At 37.4% G+C, this 23,901-nt stretch overlaps 1 protein-coding gene and 1 long non-coding RNA gene across 4 annotated transcripts; both read right to left on the minus strand.

Moving 5' to 3' along the window:
* Positions 1-9,522: 9,522 nt before the first annotated feature.
* Positions 9,523-19,213, minus strand: LOC127934602 (kinesin-like protein KIF23). Of its 3 annotated transcripts, XM_052532090.1 has the most exons (24): positions 19,054-19,213; positions 18,553-18,619; positions 18,348-18,476; positions 17,177-17,282; positions 16,927-17,063; positions 16,730-16,842; positions 16,477-16,644; positions 16,136-16,180; positions 15,770-15,882; positions 15,543-15,664; positions 14,808-14,910; positions 14,639-14,718; positions 14,435-14,554; positions 14,185-14,344; positions 13,870-14,031; positions 13,615-13,781; positions 12,294-12,467; positions 12,011-12,193; positions 11,459-11,758; positions 10,717-10,950; positions 10,539-10,627; positions 10,357-10,432; positions 10,141-10,211; positions 9,523-10,045 (listed from the first exon to the last, which is right to left on the minus strand). In XM_052532090.1, exons 1-24 carry the CDS (start codon positions 19,065-19,067, stop codon positions 10,030-10,032), a joined length of 2,949 nt encoding a protein of 982 aa, XP_052388050.1. In that variant the 5' UTR covers positions 19,068-19,213; the 3' UTR covers positions 9,523-10,029. The 3 variants fall into 3 exon arrangements, with proteins under 3 accessions (XP_052388050.1, XP_052388048.1, XP_052388049.1); XM_052532088.1 differs by lacking the exon at positions 11,459-11,758 and having other exon boundaries at positions 19,054-19,211; XM_052532089.1 differs by lacking the exons at positions 11,459-11,758; positions 16,136-16,180 and having other exon boundaries at positions 19,054-19,211.
* Positions 19,214-20,354: 1,141 nt separating this feature from the next.
* Positions 20,355-21,971, minus strand: LOC127933990 (uncharacterized). The gene is made up of 2 exons (XR_008147652.1): positions 21,804-21,971; positions 20,355-20,728 (listed from the first exon to the last, which is right to left on the minus strand). It is a non-coding gene; the product is annotated as an uncharacterized LOC127933990 (long non-coding RNA).
* Between the last annotated feature and the right edge of the window lie 1,930 nt (positions 21,972-23,901).

The following is a 23,901-nucleotide window of genomic DNA, read 5'->3' on the forward strand; positions in this document are numbered from 1 at the left end:
CTGAATTAATAATAATAATATTTTTAAACATTTTAACCCAAACCCTATCCGAGGTGGGTAAAATTAATTCTTCTGATTCTTCTAACAAAAAAAAAAGAAAAGCAAAGCAATGAAAGATTATTGAATGTTTTAACTGAAAAGCGGGATTTCTGTTGCTTTCAGTTATAATGAGCATCATAATTTCCTGACTCAATTCAGAATAGCAAGCATAGAAACATACTAGCTCTCTAATAGCATACTACTCTTACTATTTCTGCAATATGGTAGTATGCGATTCTTAATGCCTCCCATTCATTTTTATACAGTGGTCCATCTCCTCCCCCTTCCAATGTTTCTACCCAGCAGAGCTGAAATGAGGAGAGGAGATGGAGGAGATGCGGTGAGACTGGAGGAGAGTGCTGCCATCTCATGGCCACATACTGCCCTTTTCCTGACTGCTGCTGGGCTCCAGTTCATGCCTTGTTTAAATGGCTTCAGGTTATATTTCCACTCAGCCATGTAAGCTAAATGAAGCATATATAATGCAGATGAGAGAGGGAAAGAGGGGAGGTGGGAAGGAGAGTGATAGCACAACAGCTGTGTGTGTTGTAGCTGGTTGAGGCAACAGAGGGAGATGTCGGTATCTTTTTGTCTGAAAATATGTCATTGTTTAGGGGAAGAAAAAAATAAATAAATATGACATTAATATGAGCATAGAAGATTTATCTATTATCTAAAGCATTTGATTAATTTCAGTTCTGATGTGATGGTTTGAGATTTCTTGATGCAGTGTGGCACAGGGAGTTTTATATCTGAATAGACAGCTTGAAAACATGGGAATAATCTGGAATGGCTGCGTGTCGGCGCAGGTGATTGTTTTTTAACTTGACTTGGCAAGACTGCCTCTGTGATATCTAAAATGAATTATTCTAAACGTCTTTCAGCAGTGTTGGCAGACCATATGCGTGGATTGGACAGTAACTTGCATAACAATGCAGATTTGGCCTTGTCAACAACCAAGTTTGCCAGTTTCTGAGATTTAAGAACTGACTACAAGATTTTAATATAGCCCCATGCACACCATGCAATAATACAAATTATATATTATAAAAAAAGCATATGTTTTATAATAAATAAATCAAATTAAATAAAACCAGATTTAAACCAGAAATACAATAGGCAATAATTATTAATTTTAAATATTATGAATGTATGTTTTATTGCTGTTATTTTTGGATATATACACAGTACCAGTCAAATTTGGAATATATATATATATATATATATATAAATAAATGTTTTGAAGTTGCTTAGACTCAACAAGTCTGCATTTTGTTTTAATACATGAAATTAAAATTAAAATAACTGTTCTGAATACATTTTAAAATATCATTTATTTCTGTGAAGGCCAAGATACATTTTCAGCATCCATTAATCCAGTCTTCAGCGTCACATGATCCTTCAGAAATCATTCTAATATCCCGATTTGGTGCTCAAGAAACACTTATTATTTTCAATGTTGAAAACTGGTTTTGCTTAATATTTTATATGATTAAAAATAAGAAGAAATTTATCAGCAAGCATGCATTAACTGATCAGTCACAATATATTTTATTTTTTGTTTTAGGATCAAATAAATGCAGCCTTGGCAAGCATATAAGAGACTTCTCTTCAGAACCTCAAAAATAGTGATTATTTGAAAAACTTTTGGTCAGTAGTCTATATTGTATTTGTTCATGCCAACATTGTAAAACTGATTTTATATTTAATATATATTTTGTAGTGTTTATATACTTGGCGAATAGCCTGAAATGTGTTCAGTGGACCCCCAAAAAATCTGGCAGTGCCCCTGTGTATTGGCTTTGACAGAGATGAGCGATAACAGAGAGACATTGGCTGTTCTTCATTAGATTCTCCTCTGCCCCTCAGCAAACAGAAGTAGCTCCGGCCAAACAAGCTCAATCAAAAGGTGGCTTCACTGGACAATGTTAGCTCAGCAAATCCAGCTCTACACACACGGCTTCAAGGAATAGGCCCATCTCCACCGGACCTTTGATGTATTGTGTATTGATCACGAGGAGAGCAAAGAAAGAGTGATGCAATGGATACCCTAGAGGGATTAGTGGAGGCCAGGCCAGGTTCAAATGTTCTCTGGGGCTTGGCCAGCTGCCCTGTCCTATGACCATGCAGCTCTATAGTAATGGGTGCTCTCTTTTAATTAAAACAGACAAGCATTGGTGGATAAGATGTCGTAATTTGGTCTAAAGTAACTTCAGAATGGCTTGAGTCTGATTATTGTAATGGTCTTACTCCATACTATTTTGCTGGTCCACTCCAAAGTGCTTCATATTCTCAGAGACTATCATGAATATAGAGCTCTTGAAGCGTAAAGGCCCAGTGATGTAACTCTTCTGGTGCCATGCAGTCATGCTTGGACAGCAGCACTCGTCTCCCTACTGCAGATGTCTTTTATACCTTGTTTCCCGTCTCTCTTCAGCTAAGTTAAGTTAGAATGACATTGTGATTGTTGTTTCTCTGCCACCACAGACAGTTGGAGTGGCCCGTCTTGGAACAGTTTGCTCACACCTGTAGCTGACAGCCAGTGTGACAGCTCTCTTCAAAGTCTGTGTTTACAGAACGGCTCTTCACGACTACATGAAAGAACGGAAGAGATGAAAATCCTCTTTGAAAGACACAAGCTGGGTATCTAAGCAGCGGCAGCTTACGACATTTCATGGAAAGAATATTTTTATTGATAAATGCTCCCGGGGGAAAATACACAGTGCATGCTGCAGCTCGCCACCGCATAGATGTTTCTGTTTTCTGTATAATTTCAATAAAATCAAACCGATTTCAACAGGCATAAAAATCAAGGGATGCAATAAACAAGCATGCCAGACACTCACAGTCTAATTTTGAGGAATTAAATACCTCCCAATACTATTTGGTAGTGCACGCTACTTAGTATACATACTAGAAGTAGTGCATAACATTTATAGTACATTATCCACCTTATTTTGCAATGCGAAAGTAAGCCATTTCCTGTAAGTATGTGAGACTTCCGACTCACTACAGATGAGGAATAACAAGAATAACAGTAAAACTCTTTGTGCTACAAATATATTAAAATGTGATAACAAAAAAAAATAAAAAATTAAATCATACATTCAAATTACAAATCCGGCCTTATGTTAAAAATAAGGTGAGTAGGATGTTTATGATTTCTCAGGAAACTCTAGAAATGTTTAGGCATATATTACACCAGTACTAAACTGATTTTGATCAGTATCCTGTGGAAAGACGGGGGTTAGCTTTTAGGCTATATAACATTCTTGCTCTATAGTAGCATTGGAAAGTCTGATTCATTTTTTGATTCATTTTGAAAACTGATGAACCAGTTAAAACCAGGATTCACTTATTTGGCATCGATCAAAAGTTAAGTTCTATGTGGTATACATGTTTGGTTGAGGTTACAATGTAACAAATGTGGCAAGTTTTTTCTTTCTTATTGCAATGTGCATCCACGTGAAACATTTCAAATCCATCAGCTGTTGATTGGATGGAGGCAGATCCAGAGAAAGAGATAAGGTAAACTTTCATTTCATGCTGATTTGAAATGTTTTTCTTTTTTAAATCAGTTTTTGTGTAAATGCATTCCAGTTTGTTGCCATCACTTTGAGATTCTGAATAAAATTTTGCCACATAATGATTTTAAATCTAATAGTAGAATCATTTATGTGTTGAAGATAGCTTGCATGCTACCTTTTAAACATGTCTATTGCCCACCTGCAAAACAGTAACTGGATCAAACCAACAAGCCATGTAAACATGCAACTCTGTGAAGGGCTCGCAGTGGTCACAGCAAAAGTGAGTCAACGGAAATCAGTTCTGGCAGACTGTCAGTGTTGCGAGGTCACAGCCTGTTAGAGAGTGGGCTGCACATGCACTAGACTTCAAGAACCAAAACAACGGACAGCTGCAGAGAGTTAAAGCACTGTCAGAAACAAAGACCCTGAGGGGAAAATAATGAACCGTTCATTCATCCTCATATTGTGATACACATGAAAGGATATTAATTCTGTGGAAACTACGTTTTGTATGTTGCTTATGCTGGAAGACATCTATGTTTTTATTATGAGTTTTTGGCATTTGCACCCGATCTGTTGATTGTAACATTCTTCTTGTTGAACAAATAACCTTCATTGTAAGAGAATCGTTGTCTCATTTTTACAAAGATAACTCCATTTCAAAATATAATGAAAAGTTCCAAACAGATGTCTGGCGGGCACCCATTAACTCCATTAAAATAATATTTACCAGTATCTGTTAAAGGGTTAGTTCAACCAAAAATGAATTTATTCACCCTCATGTCATTAATTATTTAAAGCAGAATATCCAAGCTGCTTTTTTTCGCTGTGAAAGTGAATGATGACCACGGCTATCAGGACAGATGAATTTGATCCTGTTTCTCAAACAAAGCTATCATATGACTTCCAAATTCTTAGAATATAATGCATATGGCCCTATTTTATAATGTTTTTGCTGGAGCTTGAAAGCCCTCTGGTTCCTACAATGAAAAAAATAAAGTATATAGTAAGATTTTTCCATCAGAAATTTTCTAGAATATTTTTACAAATAATTACAAAGAATCAGAACACACTGAATTATAGCGAGATTTTGAAGTAGAAATAATGAAGTTTTTTTTTAATTCATTACAAAGAATCGTCATGTAACACGTTGAATAAAACATAAAATTTGAAGAAGAAAGACTTAAATAGTATTTTTATTTTATTTATTTTTTTGCAAAACACACTCCGATAATAGTTTAACTGTAATGACAAAAAGAGCATAGCTAACACTTTGCTGAACTTGTTCTATGGAAGAAAGTTAGTACTGTTTACGGCTTTAGTAAATAATGACAATTTAAATTCTGGACTAATAATCCATATAACAGTGAGTTAAAATAGAGCATTTTTAGATGGTCACATGCAGCAGAAGCAGTTCAGGCGATATACATTTTCAGTCAGCACTCTGAACAAGGCAAAATAGACTGACCCGGTGCAACTCATATCTCAATCGCTTATTGGGATGTGTGATGACGAGCAGGAGCCAAAGAGGAGTGAAGCACCACAGTAAAGCGAGATGAGACCCCGAGGAGGGCACGAGACGTGCTGAATGACAATTGCACCCGACTGCCAACACTCATCTGCATTTTAACCTCCCTTTGGACTGACACGCTGGCTCACACCCAGCCATGGTCCTGACATATCCAGATGTAGAGCGGGAACCCTGCTTGAGGCCTTTATTAGCAAAGCGCCGGGCTCATGCAGTATTTACACGAGTCGTCCACTAATTGAGTTTTAATGTCAGAGACGGCTCCCGAGGACACATCAGATAGGTATATGGTCCTTTAAAGGGCAGACTCATCTTTGGTTCAGCCGCCACCAACCACAACATTCCTTTCTAAACCTCATCGCCCCTGAGAGGAAGCTGCCAACATGATCTGAAAGAGGAAAAACCAGCCCTCCTCATTAAATTCGGCTAAAAGGCTGCTAGAAAGCCTCATCAGCTGACCACCATAATTGGCCTTAGTGCCGGTGGTTAAATAATTAATAAAGGCAGCCTTGTTTATATCATGTGAAGGAAGGTTTCCGTCTACATAATACATAACATCAGAAACAAATGGGAAAACAGCAACAGCCAGTGCACCAGAGATTATTCACAGTCATCACAAGACATCTAGTTCACATGTCAGACCAAAGGCCGATCAAGTCAACAGGCCATTATTTGACCTGCATCTGTGGCATTGGTTGAAATGGGAGAGGAGTGATTAAGGGCAAACTGAATATTTAAATCGCATTAATGAGAAAATAAACAGAGTACCCAGGCTGATTACATATACGCACAGAATAAACATGAAGAAATTTGCATCTGAAGCTCATTAGACGGTCTGCCATACTCCAAATTATTCTGGCCGTTTCTCCCGCGGCAAGCGATAGACTCACAGAGGACAAAAAAAGAGACTCTTTGCAGGAATTAATCATCCAAATATAGCAGATAAACCATGCAGTCATTTATTTTTATAAGCTAAGCTGACTAATTAGTGTGAATTCAAGCAGGCAGTTCTCCAGTATTTCTTTATTGTGTATTCTGCAGGTTAAGCACTTAAACAGAGAATCGTTTTCACTTTGTTAAAAGAACGAATGAATTTAGAAATGAGTCAAATGACAACTGTTGCATTCTGGAGAGTAGTTCTCCTCTGGCATGGTCCGTTCATAGGAAATGTAATTTCTCAAGGACTTTCATTTCTTTTGTCAACACAAAATCATTTACTTTGCGATTCATTTGTGCTCATTATCACAACTTTTTTTTGTCCTTGTAACCTTCTTATATCAAAATATAAGAAAAAGAGCTCTTCTGCTGAAATCATAGTTCTCTTCCACTTAAGTCATTTGTTATTTCTGCATTTAGGAAACACACATTCAGGTCTTACTCTATCCTGGTACATAAAGGCCATTTTTAACCAGCCGATCAATTTGTGATGAATAAAATTAAGAATGCATCACAACACAAGAATTAGACAAAATATAAAATTCGACATTTTGTTTTCGAAGTGAGAAACCTATCAGACCAAATAAACTAAGTTAAATTTGAAACAACATTTTGAGTATCAAATTGATTATTTACCTTAAAGGTGCACTTATTTTATTTATTTAATGAGCTTTTCACCATGTTTCCCATGCATTTTTTTTTTTTTTTTTTTTTGATTGTTTGCAATATTAGATATTTGCTGTCAGCCTTGATTCTTTTATTTTAGTATTGAAAGTTACAGTAACAGGAGATTGTTGAGATAAAGCGAGTATAGTAGACTCATTTAATCACGACACATCAGCCCCATTACACAATCCCCTTCATTTAAAATGATCAATTTCCTAATGAGTATTTTTTTTAATGAAGGAAACATTACATGCAGCTATCATAAAATTGCTTTTCAAAGCTACCTTACAACATGTATAAATGAATAAGCTTAATAGTGAAGGTTTTTTTACAGTGTGAGTTACCTTTCACACCGAGCATAAGTGAGCATTCATTGCTTACTTGCTTCAAATTGCTGTATTTCCAAGCGAGGTGCTCACTGAGTGGTTGTCTCCTCGTCTTGCTCATGCATCTCTCTCTTATTCTTTCTCTCACTTCATTGGATCATAATCCTAATGCAGTAATCTAAAGCTCTATCGTAGTATAACATTATCATTCCAAAGCCATCGCCAGCCGAGCCAAATTAATATATTGTAGTGTGGCTCATCAAACTGCGTATGGTCAAAAGGCAGAGCACTTGATGGCTTGCACAAGTGAGTTTAATGTCAGCACGTTGCTCGGGGCCCTTGACTCTCTCTTGGAGGCGCTCCATACTGGTCAATTTCTAGTACCTCCAAATTGAGTCAGTGGAGCAGATGAGATATCCACCATCAGGATTTGGCTTTGGAGCTAATAGAGAGAGAAACAGGGCCCATGAACTGCTCTCTTTACAGAACTGAGACATGTCACAGAGGACAGTTATTGTACAATCCATGGGCAGATAGTTTAATCTTCTGAAATAAGACAATTTTATTCTCAGCTGATTAAAAGAAATCCCAAACACTGCAGAAAGATATGGGAGCAGACTTAGTTACAAAAACACCCTCGAGTCAGTAGAAAAACCTTTGCATGACTTCCACTAGCTTGCTGTGGGAATGAATGGTAAAAATTCTTTCTAAATTAAATTTGCAGTTCAGGCCTTGTAAGCAATCTTTTTAATGAAAGGTAAATCTAGGAAGGAAGTTAAGATATTGGGGAAATATTTTGTAGGAAGTTTGCCTGATTTGAAATGGAATGTCTGGGCTTCAAACTCTTTAGACATGGTCCACTTCAGGTACTTCAGCAGAATTGCTGCTGCTCCGAACCCCTTGACCTGTACGCAGAGGCACACTTTTTATCCCGATACAAAATTGCTTCTGTTCAAAGCAGCAAACACTCAATCACCCTCTAACATCTTACTCCTAACCAAACCCAACAAAGAACACAATAACATGCAGTATGACTGTAGTCTTACATCTTGGAAAGCTTGATGGAAGGAAACCTGAGCCAATGACCATTTACCACCTTTTTACCTTTTAGTTATTATGCTAAGCACGAAGGCCATTTTTGCAATATAATGCAACAATTTTAGTGTGTGAAGTACTGTTGAACACTCATGGGAGAGCTTAATTTTCCTCAAAAATTGGTGGTTTTACAGTGTGTGTATTCTGTAACTGATCCAACAACTGAATAACTCATTCATACATCAGAAAGATGTACATAAATGTTTGTTCACATTATATATGGGATGTGCGCAGTTTCACGTTAGACGATTCTCATTTTGATCCAGTGTCTTTGTGAAACTAATGCTGTATTAAATATTTAATCTAAAAAATTAAACATGGCACCATCCAAACACAAAGAGCTCAACGACTCAAATTCCAACAAAGAAAACACTTCTAAGGTTTTACTTTGTTAGCGCCAAATGGGGTAAAAAAAAAAAAAAAAAAGGCCAAAATGGCCAAATCAAGTACTAACACAGCTAGGCTTTAGGAATCCGTTTTAAAATATACTCATGAAAAGTTGCAAGATTTCAGTAACTGGTGACATTCTGGGGTATTCTAGGGCACATTCACATCAGGTCTGTGTGAATTAAGGATTTTAATGTATTTCAGTGACGCATTATATAATAAATACAACTTTGTCATTTAAATCAACTTAATTCTTTTGGACTGGATTTAGACTTATTATAATGACGTGGATGTTGTTTATTAAGGAAGTGGCAACTAAAAGGTAATTTGTGAGCAGAATTACAAGCTAATAACTCAAAAACTATTTAATCAAACATTCACTCATTGACATTTAAACAAAAATTTTTACGCACTTTTTTGCATTTCTGTTCTTAAGGAGTCTTACATGGGTCCTTGTAGGTCAGAGTAAAGTCATTAGGGTACCAAGAGTTTCTTCAACTACTGGCTGTGGACTAAACAGCTCTTAAAACACTGTCTACTAATAGTGACTTTCCACCACATCTCAGATGAAAATATTTTGTAATGGAAATAACATTTAAACAAAAAGATAAAATAAAAATTGCTCAACCTAACTTTTTGGCCAGTATTTTATGCATATAAGATTAACACTTTAATAAGAGTGAAGTTACCGTTAAGAAATTAAGTCACACCTTTTACGACAATTACAGCTTGCTGACCAAAAAAAAAAAAAATTCCCATTCTGATTTTTTTCTTTCTTTTTTTTATGTTTACTTCACAAGTCTCATACTTCATCTTAAAGTATACATTGTCTAGACAAAACAATAATACTACCCCATGGGCGGCTTGGAGGATAAAATAATAAAAAACCTGAGCGCTATATTTTAAACACTGCTGCCATCTACTGCTTTCTTATAGAACCACATTGATGCTCAGAGGACTACATTACAAATGGACAAAAATGAAAAACTAAAATAATGCACTATATAAAACAAACAAGTATATCAAATGCTGTTTATTAACAGTTTTGTCTGCAGCAATATCACTCAAGTGAAACTACATGGAAAGAGTGCTTTTCCAAGGTGCTGCCTACTAAAGTCATGAAAATGACTTTTACTAAAGGATTTTTAAAGAAACACCAGCAAATGCTTTGACAGTCCTAACTGCCCAAATGAAAGAGAGTATACATTAATATAAAAAAAAGAATAAAAAAATACACATAAATACCTAATGTGCTTGAGACAGTTAGAAAACAAAACATTTGTAACACTTTGTTTTTGAAACCCACACAGACCCACACTTACACCGGATGTGAATTTTACATGGCAACACCCTTACAGAAAATGCAGTACAAAAACAGCTTTGGTGAATTTGTGTAGTCTTCTATAAAAAGAATTTCCATAAAAGCATTTTAAAAAGTTAAATAAAGTGAATTTGCTATTGCACACAGTGATGAAGAGGCTTCGAGAGGAAAGGACTCTGCTGTGACGGCAATACAAGAGCAATCTCAAGGTTTTCTGCGTCTACAAAATAAAATGGGAGGCACATTTTTTAAAAAGCTAGTTTTTCACCAGTATGACTGGAGACAAGTGAAACTGTATGGAAATAAAAAGCTTACTTTGGATATCCGTGATGTTGGTATCCAGGTCCTAGGTTTGAGCCAGCTCTCATCTCCACAGCCACAGAGCACTAGAGAATAAATACAAGTTAGGAAACAATCATTTATATCATAAAATATATAAAAACGCACCCCCATTCAAAATACCAAATAAAGTAGTTGTCGACCTTTTAATATGGGCATTTAAAGTGTGCAGAGAGGATATCAGTATTTTACCCTTGTCTCCACATCAGTCCAGCTTCCTTCCGTAGGCTCACCATCCGGGCCACTCTCTGATGATCGTCTCTTACGGCTACAATAAAAAAATAAAAATAAAAAAAAATACATAGCATTCACTATGAGAATTAGAAAGAATACATGCCAACAAGTTTGAATTTTATTGGTGGTCATACAATTACCTCGCTGCAACAGGGTTTTCCTGCTTGAGCGTTTCGATATCCGTGAACTGAACAGACTGTCCTCCACCTCTAGTTTTGAACACTTCACCCTGATATTGAGCCAAAAAAAACAACATCTTTAGTTTCAGCTGACAACCGAAACCACCCAGGAGCAAGACCACTAGAAAAAGTAAACTACCTTGATTAGCTTGGTCTGAATTTCTCCATCTGATGCAACCTCCTGGTGTGTCAGAACGTACTTGTCACACTTGGACAGAGCTTTCTCATTGGGAGCGTTCACTTTGATGGAATTGGGGATGTTTGGCTGCAGGACTGTATCCAGGTCCACATTAGTGTTGGGTTTATGATCAACCCACCTCTCCCCACCTGCGGAGTGTGAGCGCCTGTGTAGAGGCCGAACCGGCGGCCCGGTCTATTCAATTAAAACACAAGCACAGTATGACAAATAGAAGGCGGTCCTTAAACATGCTGAAATGTTAGTGTGTTAGTCAAGCACTAAAGAAGCACAAACTAAACATACCAAGCTGTTGAGAGGAAAGAAAAAAGCTGAAGAGATGTTCCCATTCAAACAAGCTCTTTTCAGTATGCAGTAAATGTTGACACTTTCAACTCTTACACAACCTATGACATCATTCAGCTGTTTTTCATATTTCATACACTTTAGACAAGTTAAATTAGGCGCAGGAGTAAGAGATAACATTAAGAAGATGAAAACTCAAATTTAATTGTGTAAAAGTGCAAAACAAAGCCATTACATGGTTAAAATGAGCAGCACATAATTCCTTATTTTACACATAGATCTTCTTGGTAATAATTAGTGCAGCTGAGAAAGATCAAAATGTCTACATTAGGCTACAATGAATCTATATTAGTGTCTTGTTGAAGCTTTACCTATAACAACAGCAAGATACTCTACTGACCCAGTGACCCGTTTCCTCTAGATCTACCTCTGCTGGCTGGACAGGCACCTCTCTGGCCCAGCACCTGCCTCTCCTCCTTCTAAGACTGTCGGGAAGGCCCTGAGCTCTCTTCCTATTGTCTGGAGGTGACTGGCTACCCTGCCTACGAGAGTGCGGGACACCCTGCTCCCACTCAGAGATGCAGGAGGCCACAGACACACTGCCTGGTCTGGGGAAGTGGGGATCTGGCCTGATCGTCTGAGAGAAGTAATATATGGGCTCCAGAGAGGAGAGGGATGACTGAGAGCCATTGTAGGGAGACTGTAAGCGACATGAGATTAGTACACACATGGTTTGCATGCAACACACACACACCAGTACATTAAAAACAGCATTAATGGTATTAAAAACAGGTGGGAATCTATATTTTTTTAAAAAGTGCACAGGGTAATTATACACACAGACACAGAGCATAGCAGGCCATGAATGGACATTAAAGATGAGGTTTGTGGATTAGGTTGGGCATAAATCTCAGGGTCAGGCAGTCTAGAAACGCATGTCAGTTAAACGTACAGGAACAGGGGACGGGGAAGCGGATCTCTTGGCAGGCACTTTGTCCTTTTCTCTGGAGGGACGCTGTGGCTCCCGGTTCTCCGACTTTCCCTCAGTCACAATGGCTTTGAGCTGTTTGAGTTTCTCATCCTTCACCCACAGTTTATTCTGCATTTCCAGCTGCTTGGCATTTACCCGCCTCTCCTGTAGAGAACAAAAACAAATTTTGCATGTATCACACCGCTGACAAATGAGAAAAAAAAAAAGGTTTTCACATATATGGTCAATGGGAAGACACACTCACACACTCCTTCTCCCACTTGAGCTTGGCATCCGTTACGATGCCCTGCATGCGTGATTCCATGCGTCTCTTTTCAGACATTTCCCTCTGCAGCCTCTGTTCTCTGCTCTCCAGTTCCTGCTGTAGAGATCGTTTGTCCTCCTCATAGATGTTGGTGGTCTTCTGTAGAATGTCAATCTGCATATAGAGTAACGTATTGAAGATTGCATTACTGATATGCCTGTTGCGATGAATGACTTATTGTGATTATTTGATCTAACCACCACCATAGTGCTTTTTATAAGGCATATATATAGGGGAGTTTGTTGTTGTGTTGTTTTGCACACAAAGAAAGATTAATAAAGGTTTTTATTCTTCTCATGATTCTGAAATCAAACTTGTAATCAGCGGTAAGGGGCATGTCTGCTCATGATGGGGACAACAGAGAGAGTGGAAAACATCTGTGGAACAAAAGGCTTATGAGAAGGCAAAAAGTAGGGCCTGTGTAAATTTCAGATCAGCTTTTCAGCGCCGCAATTGTACCATCATTCCCTTCAGCTATGATAAAGACACTAGAAGCCTGGAGTGTCAATTCTAATGGATTCACATGTTTCAAAATCCAGTTCTTAAGCAGTGTTATCAATCCAGTTCCTCGTGTCGCCCTCCATCTCTCTCCCTCAATCTCTCATTCAGATCACAAGCTCAGCTCAAACAATGAACCGTTCCATTTATACACTTATTTTTGCATAACTATGAATAGCATTATACATGGATGTGTGTGCGGTTGAATTAAACTGCACAGGTTCTGCATGATCCTCTTCACTAATATCCTCTGCCTCTCAATCGGGCTCAAACTTAGAAGCATTATATAGATGAAGCCATTGTTAACAATACAACCAGAGAACATGCCGTTGAGGTGAGGGGGGGAGATGTAGAGACTAGAGGCGTTTTAGCTAATCACAACAAACTGGACTAGCTAACCAATCAGAGACCATTGTGTATTTGAGGGTGGGGCTTCATAAAAGCAAGAAATGATCAGCGCATTTTTAAGAAGGCATAGAACGGTGTGGAATAAAGGTAAATTATGTGGAAAATAAGTCGTTTTTTTTTTTAACAAAACATTAACATGTTAGACTGAACCCCATTAACACAATCAAGCCTAGGGGAAAAAAATAAATTAGTCAACCACCCCCAGCAGTGATTTACAGGAAAAATGTAAAACACTACACATGTATTCTACTGTCACTTTTGATCAATTTAATGTGATGTGAAAAAAGTGTGATGTAATGTGTTAAAGTGGGGGGAAAACCCTTTTTTTATCCTAACTCCATGATGGTGCAAATACCTTGTACTCCAACATTTTGGATTTCTTTTCCAGACGATCAATCTCATTCTTCTGGTTTTGGATCATTTTGTCCTTTTCACCAAGCCGGCCACGTTGCTCTTGGATGAAGTTCTCCTTAGAGAGAAGGTTGCTGTCCTGCTCTTGAAGCACAGACTTCAGCATGTTGGCTGAAACCGAATAACCACCAGAAATTTGAAACTAATATTGCATTTAAAAGACCACTTAAACAGCTCTGTATAAAAGTGATGATTTTACCAGTTTTATTGTACTCCTCAACCATCATCCGTCGAAACTTGTGTCTCTTCTCCAGGGCTTCAATGAGTCTGGGAAGTGTAACATCATCATTAGGGCCAGAGATCTCACAGGGAGGAAGTGGAGGGAATGACTGAAGCAGCTGGTTCAATACTGTTGGAGAATCTGTAACAGAACACGTCACATAATTGACATTAACAAAAAAATAAACAAACAGTATGAGACTTTCGGATGAAATTCAGCATCTTTAAATGCACATTTTTTTAATGTTAATGCACATTATGAGAGAGAATAACATGCAAGCACACACACAAATACCTCCATCTAAAGGACCACCACGTTCTTCCAGCCTGCGGGTAAGCTCCTCTTTAAAGGCCTGGTTTCTCTGTCGGCGACCAGCGGCAAAGCCACAGATGGGCCTGTCAACAGGCCGGGCCACTTCAACCTCCTGAGTCATCTCAGCAAAGCGCATCACCAGCTACGCACAGATAAGAAACCAATAGGTCAGTGCAACTACTATAAATCTGAAGTAGAACAATGCACCTTTTGACCTGTTAATATTGCTTACCAAGGTCTCCTCATAATCATCAGCTTTTGGATTTACACACACGACCATCCTCACTTTGCCTTCTCCATCAAAGTAGTTCTTGAATAGATGGGTCACTTTGGAGTCTCTGTAAGGAACCATCTGAGGACAAAAGTCAAGAGAGCCTATAATGTTTCTATTCATTTTGAACCAGTTCTATGGTCAGTTTATCTCTCATATACATACCTTGTTTGTGCCACACATCTGATTCTCCCTCAGTACCTCAATACATGTGCGCAGAGTCATTAAAGACTGATTGATGTTGCCTGTGAGGAAACCACCCATATGGTCTTCATATAAAACATAACCCTGAAATCCTAGGTAATAAAATTAGTTATTTGTGCTGCTGCCTGACCTGCTTCACGGAGACGGCTGCCCTCTGCTCGGGTTCGGCTGGTGCGTTCACTGCCAGCCAGATCCACCAGACACAACTGGCTCACATTTACCTGACTTTTATCCTGTAAAAGGAACAACAAATCGTTAAGCACTGGTCAGTGGTTCCACTGTCATAATTGAGAGCCTAACATCTCCACATGCAGGGCCAAAACGTTATTCACCCTTGCTTTAGACCAAATTCGGAAGTTTAGCATTCATGCATTTTTTTTTTACAAAACCTCAATATGAATAAAGCAGTTTAATCCAAGCTTTCCACAAAGTTAAAATTACTTTATATGAAGAGACTTAATTTATGAATTTATTCACATAAGAGCATTAATCAGTGCACAGAGCACATCAAATATGGCAAAGGGAAGCCAATCTTGTGCATCATGCAAACAGATGATGCTGTTAAAGAGTCAGTTTCAGTGGAATAAACTTAAAATGGAGAGACAGAAACCATTCAGGTTTAATTAAAAATATGTACTATAACTATTTCTTTAACATCTCATAAATAATTTAACACACTGTAAATGAATCAAACAGAAATCATTCCAATGCTTTATCATTCCAAACAGTTTTTGCACTAAACTTTTGACACTTCATATGTATCTGAATAACAAAGGTTAACCTAAAAATGTATATTTTTAGTTAGATAATGTTTACAAAGATTTCATTCCAAAAAAGTCTTGAAGTCATTAGAATTCACTCTGACCTGAAGCACATTGTCTCCATCTGCATCCAGAGGTGCTTGTGCCAATTTAATAATGAACACACTGTGAGAACGGCTGGATTCACGGTTCAGTTGTGTGTTTGCAATCCTGCGCTTCTTCTGACCTATGTTCAGAAATAAAGGATCTCATACTACAATAGCTTTGTGCACCACCTACAAAAAGCCATTCTTTATATACATTTAAAAAAAATTAATCTGCATCAGTTTACCTCTCCAAAAGACTTCAAAAGCTTCCTCTGTTGACTTGACCTCAACCTCAGTGCACCCGGCCACATACATGTTGTGATTTTGATCTTCACGCAGTATTTTGGATTGGGGTGGTCTGAAATGTGAAATACAGTAATGATAACATTTCTGTAACTACAGAGTAGGCAACAAAGCTCAATCTCTGCATGGGCGCCTACCAGCAAGTAAAACAAAAGCACAAGACAGACAGCCAAGACAAAGCGGATACAGACAGCCTAGAAGCACTTGAAAGCTCACAACAGGATGCACAGAACAGATACACAAAGGAAGGAATATCATTTTCAAAAGGCAGCAAGCCCATCTATGAATGGATTTCACTGGCCACGTACATGAACTCAGTGTTGTTTTTCAGAGGTGTGCCTGCACCATTCCACCTAATGGAAAAACAAAATACATTTATCTAAAAACTAAGTGCATAGATATTACTAAAAAAAAAATATGAATGGACCTAAACCTAAATCAGCTTTGTGTCGAAAGTAAATATTTAAGTAAAAAGTATTAGTTACCCACAAATTGGTTCTACTGACACAACCAATCAAACTAGATCCAAGTTTGTATATAGACTAATGTTCAAAAGTTTGGGGTCGATAAAATTTTTTTTTTTAAGGCTCTTATGCTGAAAAAGGCTGCATTTATTGAATCAAAAATACAACAAAAACAGCAAACTTACTTGGGCTTTATCGGGTCAAAGGGAGTCTCTTCCAGGAGATCATAGATGTAGTTGTTGTAAATCTCAATGTAAGAGACAAAGACACTGTAGCTGCTATCTTCATCCACTCCACCCGCCTTACAAGCCTCCTCTGGACTGATCATGTCAGCAAACTCGGGGTCAAATCGCCTACAAAAACACAACAGGATATAAATTCATTAGATTTCATTTGAAACAGATTAAGCAATTTGTAACTTTAATTACTTGAATTAACCTTGCTGTTGGAGTCTTTGGTACAGATGTCTGGCTGTCTCGCTTCTGTCGGTCCAAGAGCGCGTCGATCTGATTCTGCACCTCCATGCCATTTTTATCATCAGGCTTGAAAACCTGATGGGGGAAACACCAAGAAAGCTCAAAGATGGAAAATTCATTTTACATAATGGAATAAAAGTACTTGATGAATTTGCTTACATATCTCTTGGCCTGGTAGGGGCTAATGCTGTTGAAGATCATGTCGAGTGAACGTGGAAGCAGCCCACCTTGACCAGGTGAGCCAGTCATTGTGTAGGTTTTACCGCTGCCAGTGACACCATAGGTGAACAAAAGACCTAGTTTAAAAATAAAACTGCTCTCAGTCGGAGTTTTTTTGTTGTTGTTGTTGTTGTTGTTTTTAATAGCAATGATCATCATCATCAACAAGCAAACAGAAAAGTATATTTACCATTTTTACAGTGAATGAGGTCTTCTACTAGAGGTTTGGCAACATCTTCAAATAATTCCATCTGGGACGTTTTAATTCCAAACACTTTTTTGAAGGAATATTGTGTCTAAAAGACAATTATAGTTCATCCAAGTTAAAGGGATCATACTATATCAATATGTAAATTAACATCCTGGAAACAAACAATGAGTTATGTAGCAATACATCAAAAGTATAAAGTACAATACTCTGAATTATTTTAATAAAAAATTTGACTTTAATACCACTGTTCCCAACCACAACAATATAGAAATAAACATAACTTCTACTGTACATGCACAGATTAAACTGATGTTCTTCTTCAGTATTTTGTGTTGCTTTCCAGTACAAATGTCTAAAGATTCTTAAATCAAAATGTTCAATTCCTCAGAAAACAAGAAATTTTAATGCCACAACTTTACGTATTTAGACTTAAGGGCTGTTCACACCAAAGACAATAACGGTCAAGATAATAAAAGACAGTTAAAAAAAAATAATAATTCTCAATATTAAAGAATATCAGAGTCCAAACCACATCTATAATGATAAAGCCACAGAGAAACAATATCATTGGAATCACTTTCAGGATGATTTTTCCAGCTGATGAACTATAAAAACTGACAACCAATCAGAATTAATCCTGCTGTAAAGAGCTCAAGAATTTAAAGCGGCAGACGAGTGTGCTTGGAATAAACAGACATATCATCATCTGGTGTGGATGCGAATATAGTTCTTGGTGTGATTGGGCCTTTACAATGTAAGACCTATTTAAGGACATAATTTGAGAAAGGGCAAATTAACACCAAGACCCACATAAACCCTGCATCAGAATCAAAGGAATCATTTTGTTTAAGTTATTCTAGACCTTGACCTTCCCATGCAGCACCCCAAAAGTAATGCAGACTCAAAACAGCAAACAAGTCATACGGACCACGTTTATGGTGCTTTTGTCACTTTTTAAGCGGGGCAAATCTAATACTCTTAAACTTTCAAGATATAGAAAAGTGTAACCATTACAAAAAATCCACCTTTGTGTTGCCCAGAAGAAAAAGCCAAACAGAATTGGAGAGATATGACAATTCCTAACAAAAGTAGAAGAACTCTGTATTTAAAATAATCATAATTGGCTAAATGAGAGCAGACAGGCACTCACCTCTTTGAATTCACCATTTCTATTGGCTTTGAGCCCATCAGGGGCATGTAGCTGAATGGTGGTGTTACTTATAACCTCAATGCAGCATTCCTCATCCTCTTCACCCAGTGGCCGCACGCGACAATACACCTGCCAAACACGTACCTAATTAATATACCGATCATGATCGCCATTAGCCTAAAGTAAACAAAAGGTTACAACATACTCCAACAGGGTCCTTCTGGCTGTTGGAAGGCTTTTTTGGAGGAGGGCGGCGGGGGGTCTTGCCCTTCCTGTTTCAAACGGAAAAATGTATTCATCACTCAACTAACAAGTATTGTTCAAATAAAACGAGCAAGGTTGAAACAGAATCTTGATAATCTATAAACTTTCGAAGTTATGATAGGAAATCTGCTCTTTACTTCAATGATTTTAACCATTAACAAAATAACGAAACGGTAGTTGATAATAAAATGGATTAAAAAAATTTAACTATTGATATAAACAGAAAACAAAATATATTAAACGGGATTATGAACTGAGCCTGAAGTACAAACAATGGATTATTAATGGTAAGTAAACGCGACGCTAATGTTAACAAATGTCTGTTAAAACCACTCAAAGAATTCCATTTGAAAACAGACTCGCTTATGTGTTAATAAAAGGGCCTTTAAAATTTCGTTATCGCGTTAATATAACGGCAGTAGAATATGTATTAAATACTTACGCTTGCCTAATCATGTTAGGGTGTTTTGGTTTAATTCCGCGACGCCGTTGCTTTCTTGTCCGTAAACAAAATTCGAAGTTCAAACGTTGCCTCCACTGCGTCAGAAACTGATTTTTCAAATTTGACCAATCAGCGAGCTCAGCTACGCCGTAGACAACCGGATGTCCCGCCCTAAGCTCCGCCTGATATTCTTCTTCTTTCAGTTTTAACGGCCGTTTGTATCCTTAACGTTGCTTTACTGCCATCTTTTGGTTCTAGTCAGAGCCATATAGAGAGAGCGTTGCGACAACGGAAGTTCGAAATGTTTGGTTGTCACGTGATTCGTGTAGACTTCAAATAGTTCCAGGAAGTGCTTTGGCGGCCATTCAAACTGATAGAGTAGAGGGACAGAACTGCGATTTCTGGTAATAAGGAGTCAATAAATGCATTTATTTTATATGTTTATACAACACACTGACATATGTACGTAGCATGAGTATGTAGTTACAGCGATGTTGTTTTTAAAATATCAAATCGGGTAATATTTGAGGATTAGTGTTCAATTACCGTTATTTTAAAAACGTATTTCAGGCTAACCTTAAGTTTTATAAACACGGGTTCCTGTTGCCTTTTTACGTTACATATTGTCCTTTTTTTCACTGATCTCATGTTAACTCATGTCATATTGATGACTTTCAGGTAGTACAGAGACAGGCTGGTGACAGGTGATTTTCAGCTCGCTCCGCACTATGGGTCAATTAACTGTTACCAGCAGTAATTAGCATGTTAAATAAATGTAAAATGAAGCTTACTGTTTATAATTCTTACAATTACATATAGTAATATAATTATGTATTATAAATAATATACCTATTATATCTAGTATAATTCTTACAATACTTATTCATGTACACAATATATTCAGGTTTAAAACAACTTAAGCATGCTCGTATATAAACATGTACACTGCCATTCAAAATGATGCTGAAAATTCAGGTTGGCATCACAGGAGTATATTCCATTTTAAAATAGAAAACAGTTATTTTAAATTGTAATTATACAATTAACTATTTACAGCAATTCATTAATACATTTCTAATAAATGTAATAGCATGACAAGCATTTTGTATGTGTCCTTTCTTTCATGTTGTCCTTGCATAGTCTCCACCGTGGTTTACTGTGCTGCATGGGGATGCTCCACTCAGTCAGAGAAAGGTGTGCGAATGTATGGCTTCCCCGCTGACATAGAGAGGAGAAAATAATGGTTGGCTCAAGTCAGCAGGAGCAATCTAAATACAAATAAAAATTACAACAACAAAAAATTGTTAGGTAATTATACTTAAATTTATTTGCACTTTTTTACATTGACAATGTTTTACTAGAAATAAGGAACAAGCAAAGCCTTGCAAAACCCAGGGAGCTGAGACTCATGGTGAGACATTGGAGGGAGTCATCAGTGTTACCTATAACTGTGCATTTAACCACCATGTGATATGTACTGTATGTGGGTAGACAAAAAAAAAAGGTGTGTGTGGAAACTAAACTGAAGTCAGTATGCAGACAAATTGCGGCAAAGCAATTTGTCATGACCAAAAAATTCAAGAGTAGGCTGAGACCAGATGCTATTCCCACAATCTTTGTACATTGTCCTGTGGTCAAAAAGAGGAGGGCCCTGCTCCACGATGCACCCCTAGACCTGTGAACATACAAGAAAGGGCTACTGATTACAGCTGTTATTTCAGGTGATTCATATATAATAAGTACAAACTCGTACTAGTAAAGTGATGTGATATTTTCAATATTTAAAATTAGCAAAACCATGTATTCTACCTCTATCAGTTTCAAAGGTTGAGGAAAAAAGAACAAGGACACTCAGAGAAGGGAAAGTGAGAGTGAAGAAAAAGGACATGGCTAGAGAGGAGAGACAGGGACAGGTGACACTGCCCAGTCAACCAGCAGCAAGTCAGCCAGCATTCCATTGAACCATCAGCCAGTTACCTGGGTCTATTAAAAAAAATGTAAGAGACCAGAAAAAAAAAAAAAAAAAAATCAAACAATGCAAAGGCAGCACTAAGAAAAATAATGAAAATTCAGCTATCAAAAAAAAGGTCCCCTCAGCTCTCCTGACCTGCATCCTCACTGATGCTCCATCACAGAACAGTCCAGTGGCACCACTAATCCTCCACCCACCAGCACCCACAGAATGTTACAGTATGTTACTTTTATACACTAACAAGTTTAAGTATATAATACAGTATTATTATATAATATAGACAGGTAATAGTAAATGAATCACAATGACTAAAAACACTCCACCCATGTTTTTGCAAACTCAATTCACTCTAAATGTATATCAATAGGGTGCATTTTATTATTAAGTAATTTAATACGTGTAATAAGGAACAAACTTTATAACCTCATTTTTACCACTTCCACTCACCGCTGTCACACGTTATATTGAACTAACGTAATAGGCTATGTAACGTTAAGTAACTTTCCCCACCCTGCAAAAAAAATATGTTTATACTCCTTTTTTTCTAATTGCAAACACGATGGATGAAACTGAATTATGAGAACAGATTTTACAATTATTAGGGTGTTCGTTACTAACTTCATTCAGCTCCAATCCTAGCCTAATCTGTTAGTTATCTGATAACAAACCTTAAATCTACTCATTTAATGAGTGATAATCTACTAGAAGGTTTTAATTTGCAATTTATTGTTACTAAGGTGTACTGATAATATTCAATCTTATTTTTTAAACGTCTTACCTGTTAAAAGTGCGTCGCGAACGGTTTGTTCTGCTGCATCTCTACGGCGCGGCATCGGTTTGCTGCTACTTCCGGGAACTATTTAGAGGCTCCACGAGCCGCCATTGCTGTAAAAAAAGCGTTCCATTGGAGTCAATGGAGTTGTCGCAACTCTCACTCTATAAGGCTCTGGTTCTAGTTATTTCCCGTATACCTCAGTCATCATATTATTGTCATGATGAATCCCGTTTTAGTCAGAAAGCAAATCAAATATTTCATTCCTTGTTCACTCCTACTGCAGTCCATTATATACTTTACTTTACTTTAATATGGTAATATTATATGCCCTGTTGCCTATGCACTGTTCACTTTGTGCAACAGCCCTCCAACCACAAACATTACAGTAACAGCTCTTTCTTGTGTTATAGAGTCTGAAAGAGTCTTTTGTAGCTCACTTGGAACCTACAAGCTTCACCGCACAGCAAGTCCCTTTGATCGGAGAGTCACTTGCCTGGAATGCCATCCAACCCATCCCACCACTGTTGCAGTGGGCTCCAAGAGTGGAAACATCATCCTGTGGGATTATGATATGCTGAATAAAATAACTTTCATAAGGGGTGAGATAAAGCTGAATTGAAGTGAAGAATATACTGTTTAAAAAGTATTGGACACTTCCTAGTTGAATTTGCAAACATGACTCAGGAAAGTGAAGTTGCTTTTGCAAAAGATTTTAGCGTAATTTGTTTGCAGATTCAATTCCTCTATCAAAGTTTAATATGTATCTAATGAAATGACATGCATACAATTTAGGTGTCAATGAAGTGTCCAAATACTTTTGGGATTTTAGCAATATCAAATTATTGTGATATTTATACTGTTTTCCTCTGCAGTATAATTCACTGATATACACAGCTTCCTCACTTAAAAATAAATAAATTAATGCATAACAGTTTGATCTGGAACCGAGAGGACACGCTAAGCAGTGTTAATCCGAAACAGACAATGGAGAAAGTGGAGGACAGTGAAAGCAGACCTGGAACCTCCAGATCCCAGCTTTGCACTCTGCAGCATACGAATAGAGACAGGAGAGCAGCTGCTGATGATGCCAAGCTCAAGAAAGAGACCAAGTCAAAGACCAAGAGCAAGACAGAATGCAAGACCTCAAAAGCGAAGAAAAAATGAGAGAGAATACACTGAGATTTTAGATACTAAAGGTCTCAGGCTCATGTCAAAATGTAAATCCTGGAACAACAACTTGTTTTGTTACCTTTTATAGGGCTTAAAATATGTATATTCTGATCAAAATAAACTTTTGTGTTTTTTTTCAGTAACATCTTCATGTTATGTGTATTTATTTGTGTAATAAGAGGTTCATATTCTTAACTGTTCTTTGAGTCATATAAACCAGGTACAAATAATCAGGATGTTTCTTAAAATTATGTTTATTTAACAAAGTTCTGAAGGAACACGTTCAGATGATCTACCCAATTAGCACGAGAGAAGCCCTATATATATATATATATTTAGTCGACTTAATCTCTGTGCCTTGACAGTTTTTCAGAATCCCTCATTTGACTTTTCTTATATGGGCGGGGAGTACTCTGGGTTCGGGCCAAACTCTGAGCTCAGAGTACTCCCCTCGGATAGTACACCAAATATGCACACTCTTCGTCTGATTTTCTGAAGTGTGAACTCATGAATCAATGGTATGTTTATTGCTAGTTAAGACTTGCATAGCTGAATGAAAGCAACATTTGCAAAACAACCAAGAATATCCATCCAGGCCTGTTGCTCTGATTTCATGTCTGGTATGTTGAATTAATAGTCCTGAGGAGGAGGATCTCAAAGCGGGCCTGAGTGAAAGACTTGTCTTGCTCTTTCAGCATAGCCAGTAACTTCTCCATTGCAGACACAGTCTTTGGGAGACTGTCATTTATGAGAGATAGGAATACTCCCCCTCGTTGCATAGATACAATTTCTTGATTCGTCATGACATTATTGTCGATTTCAATTTCTAGTCCTCTCCATAAGAACAAGGATTTAAAAAAAATTTAAAATAGTGAGGTGATCTGTATGGCATCCTGTCAAAATGATGTGGTGATGGGAAAAATGAGCAATA

Source organism: Carassius gibelio, chromosome A18 (assembly GCF_023724105.1).
Source record: "Carassius gibelio isolate Cgi1373 ecotype wild population from Czech Republic chromosome A18, carGib1.2-hapl.c, whole genome shotgun sequence".
NCBI classification, from domain to species: Eukaryota; Metazoa; Chordata; class Actinopteri; order Cypriniformes; family Cyprinidae; genus Carassius; species Carassius gibelio.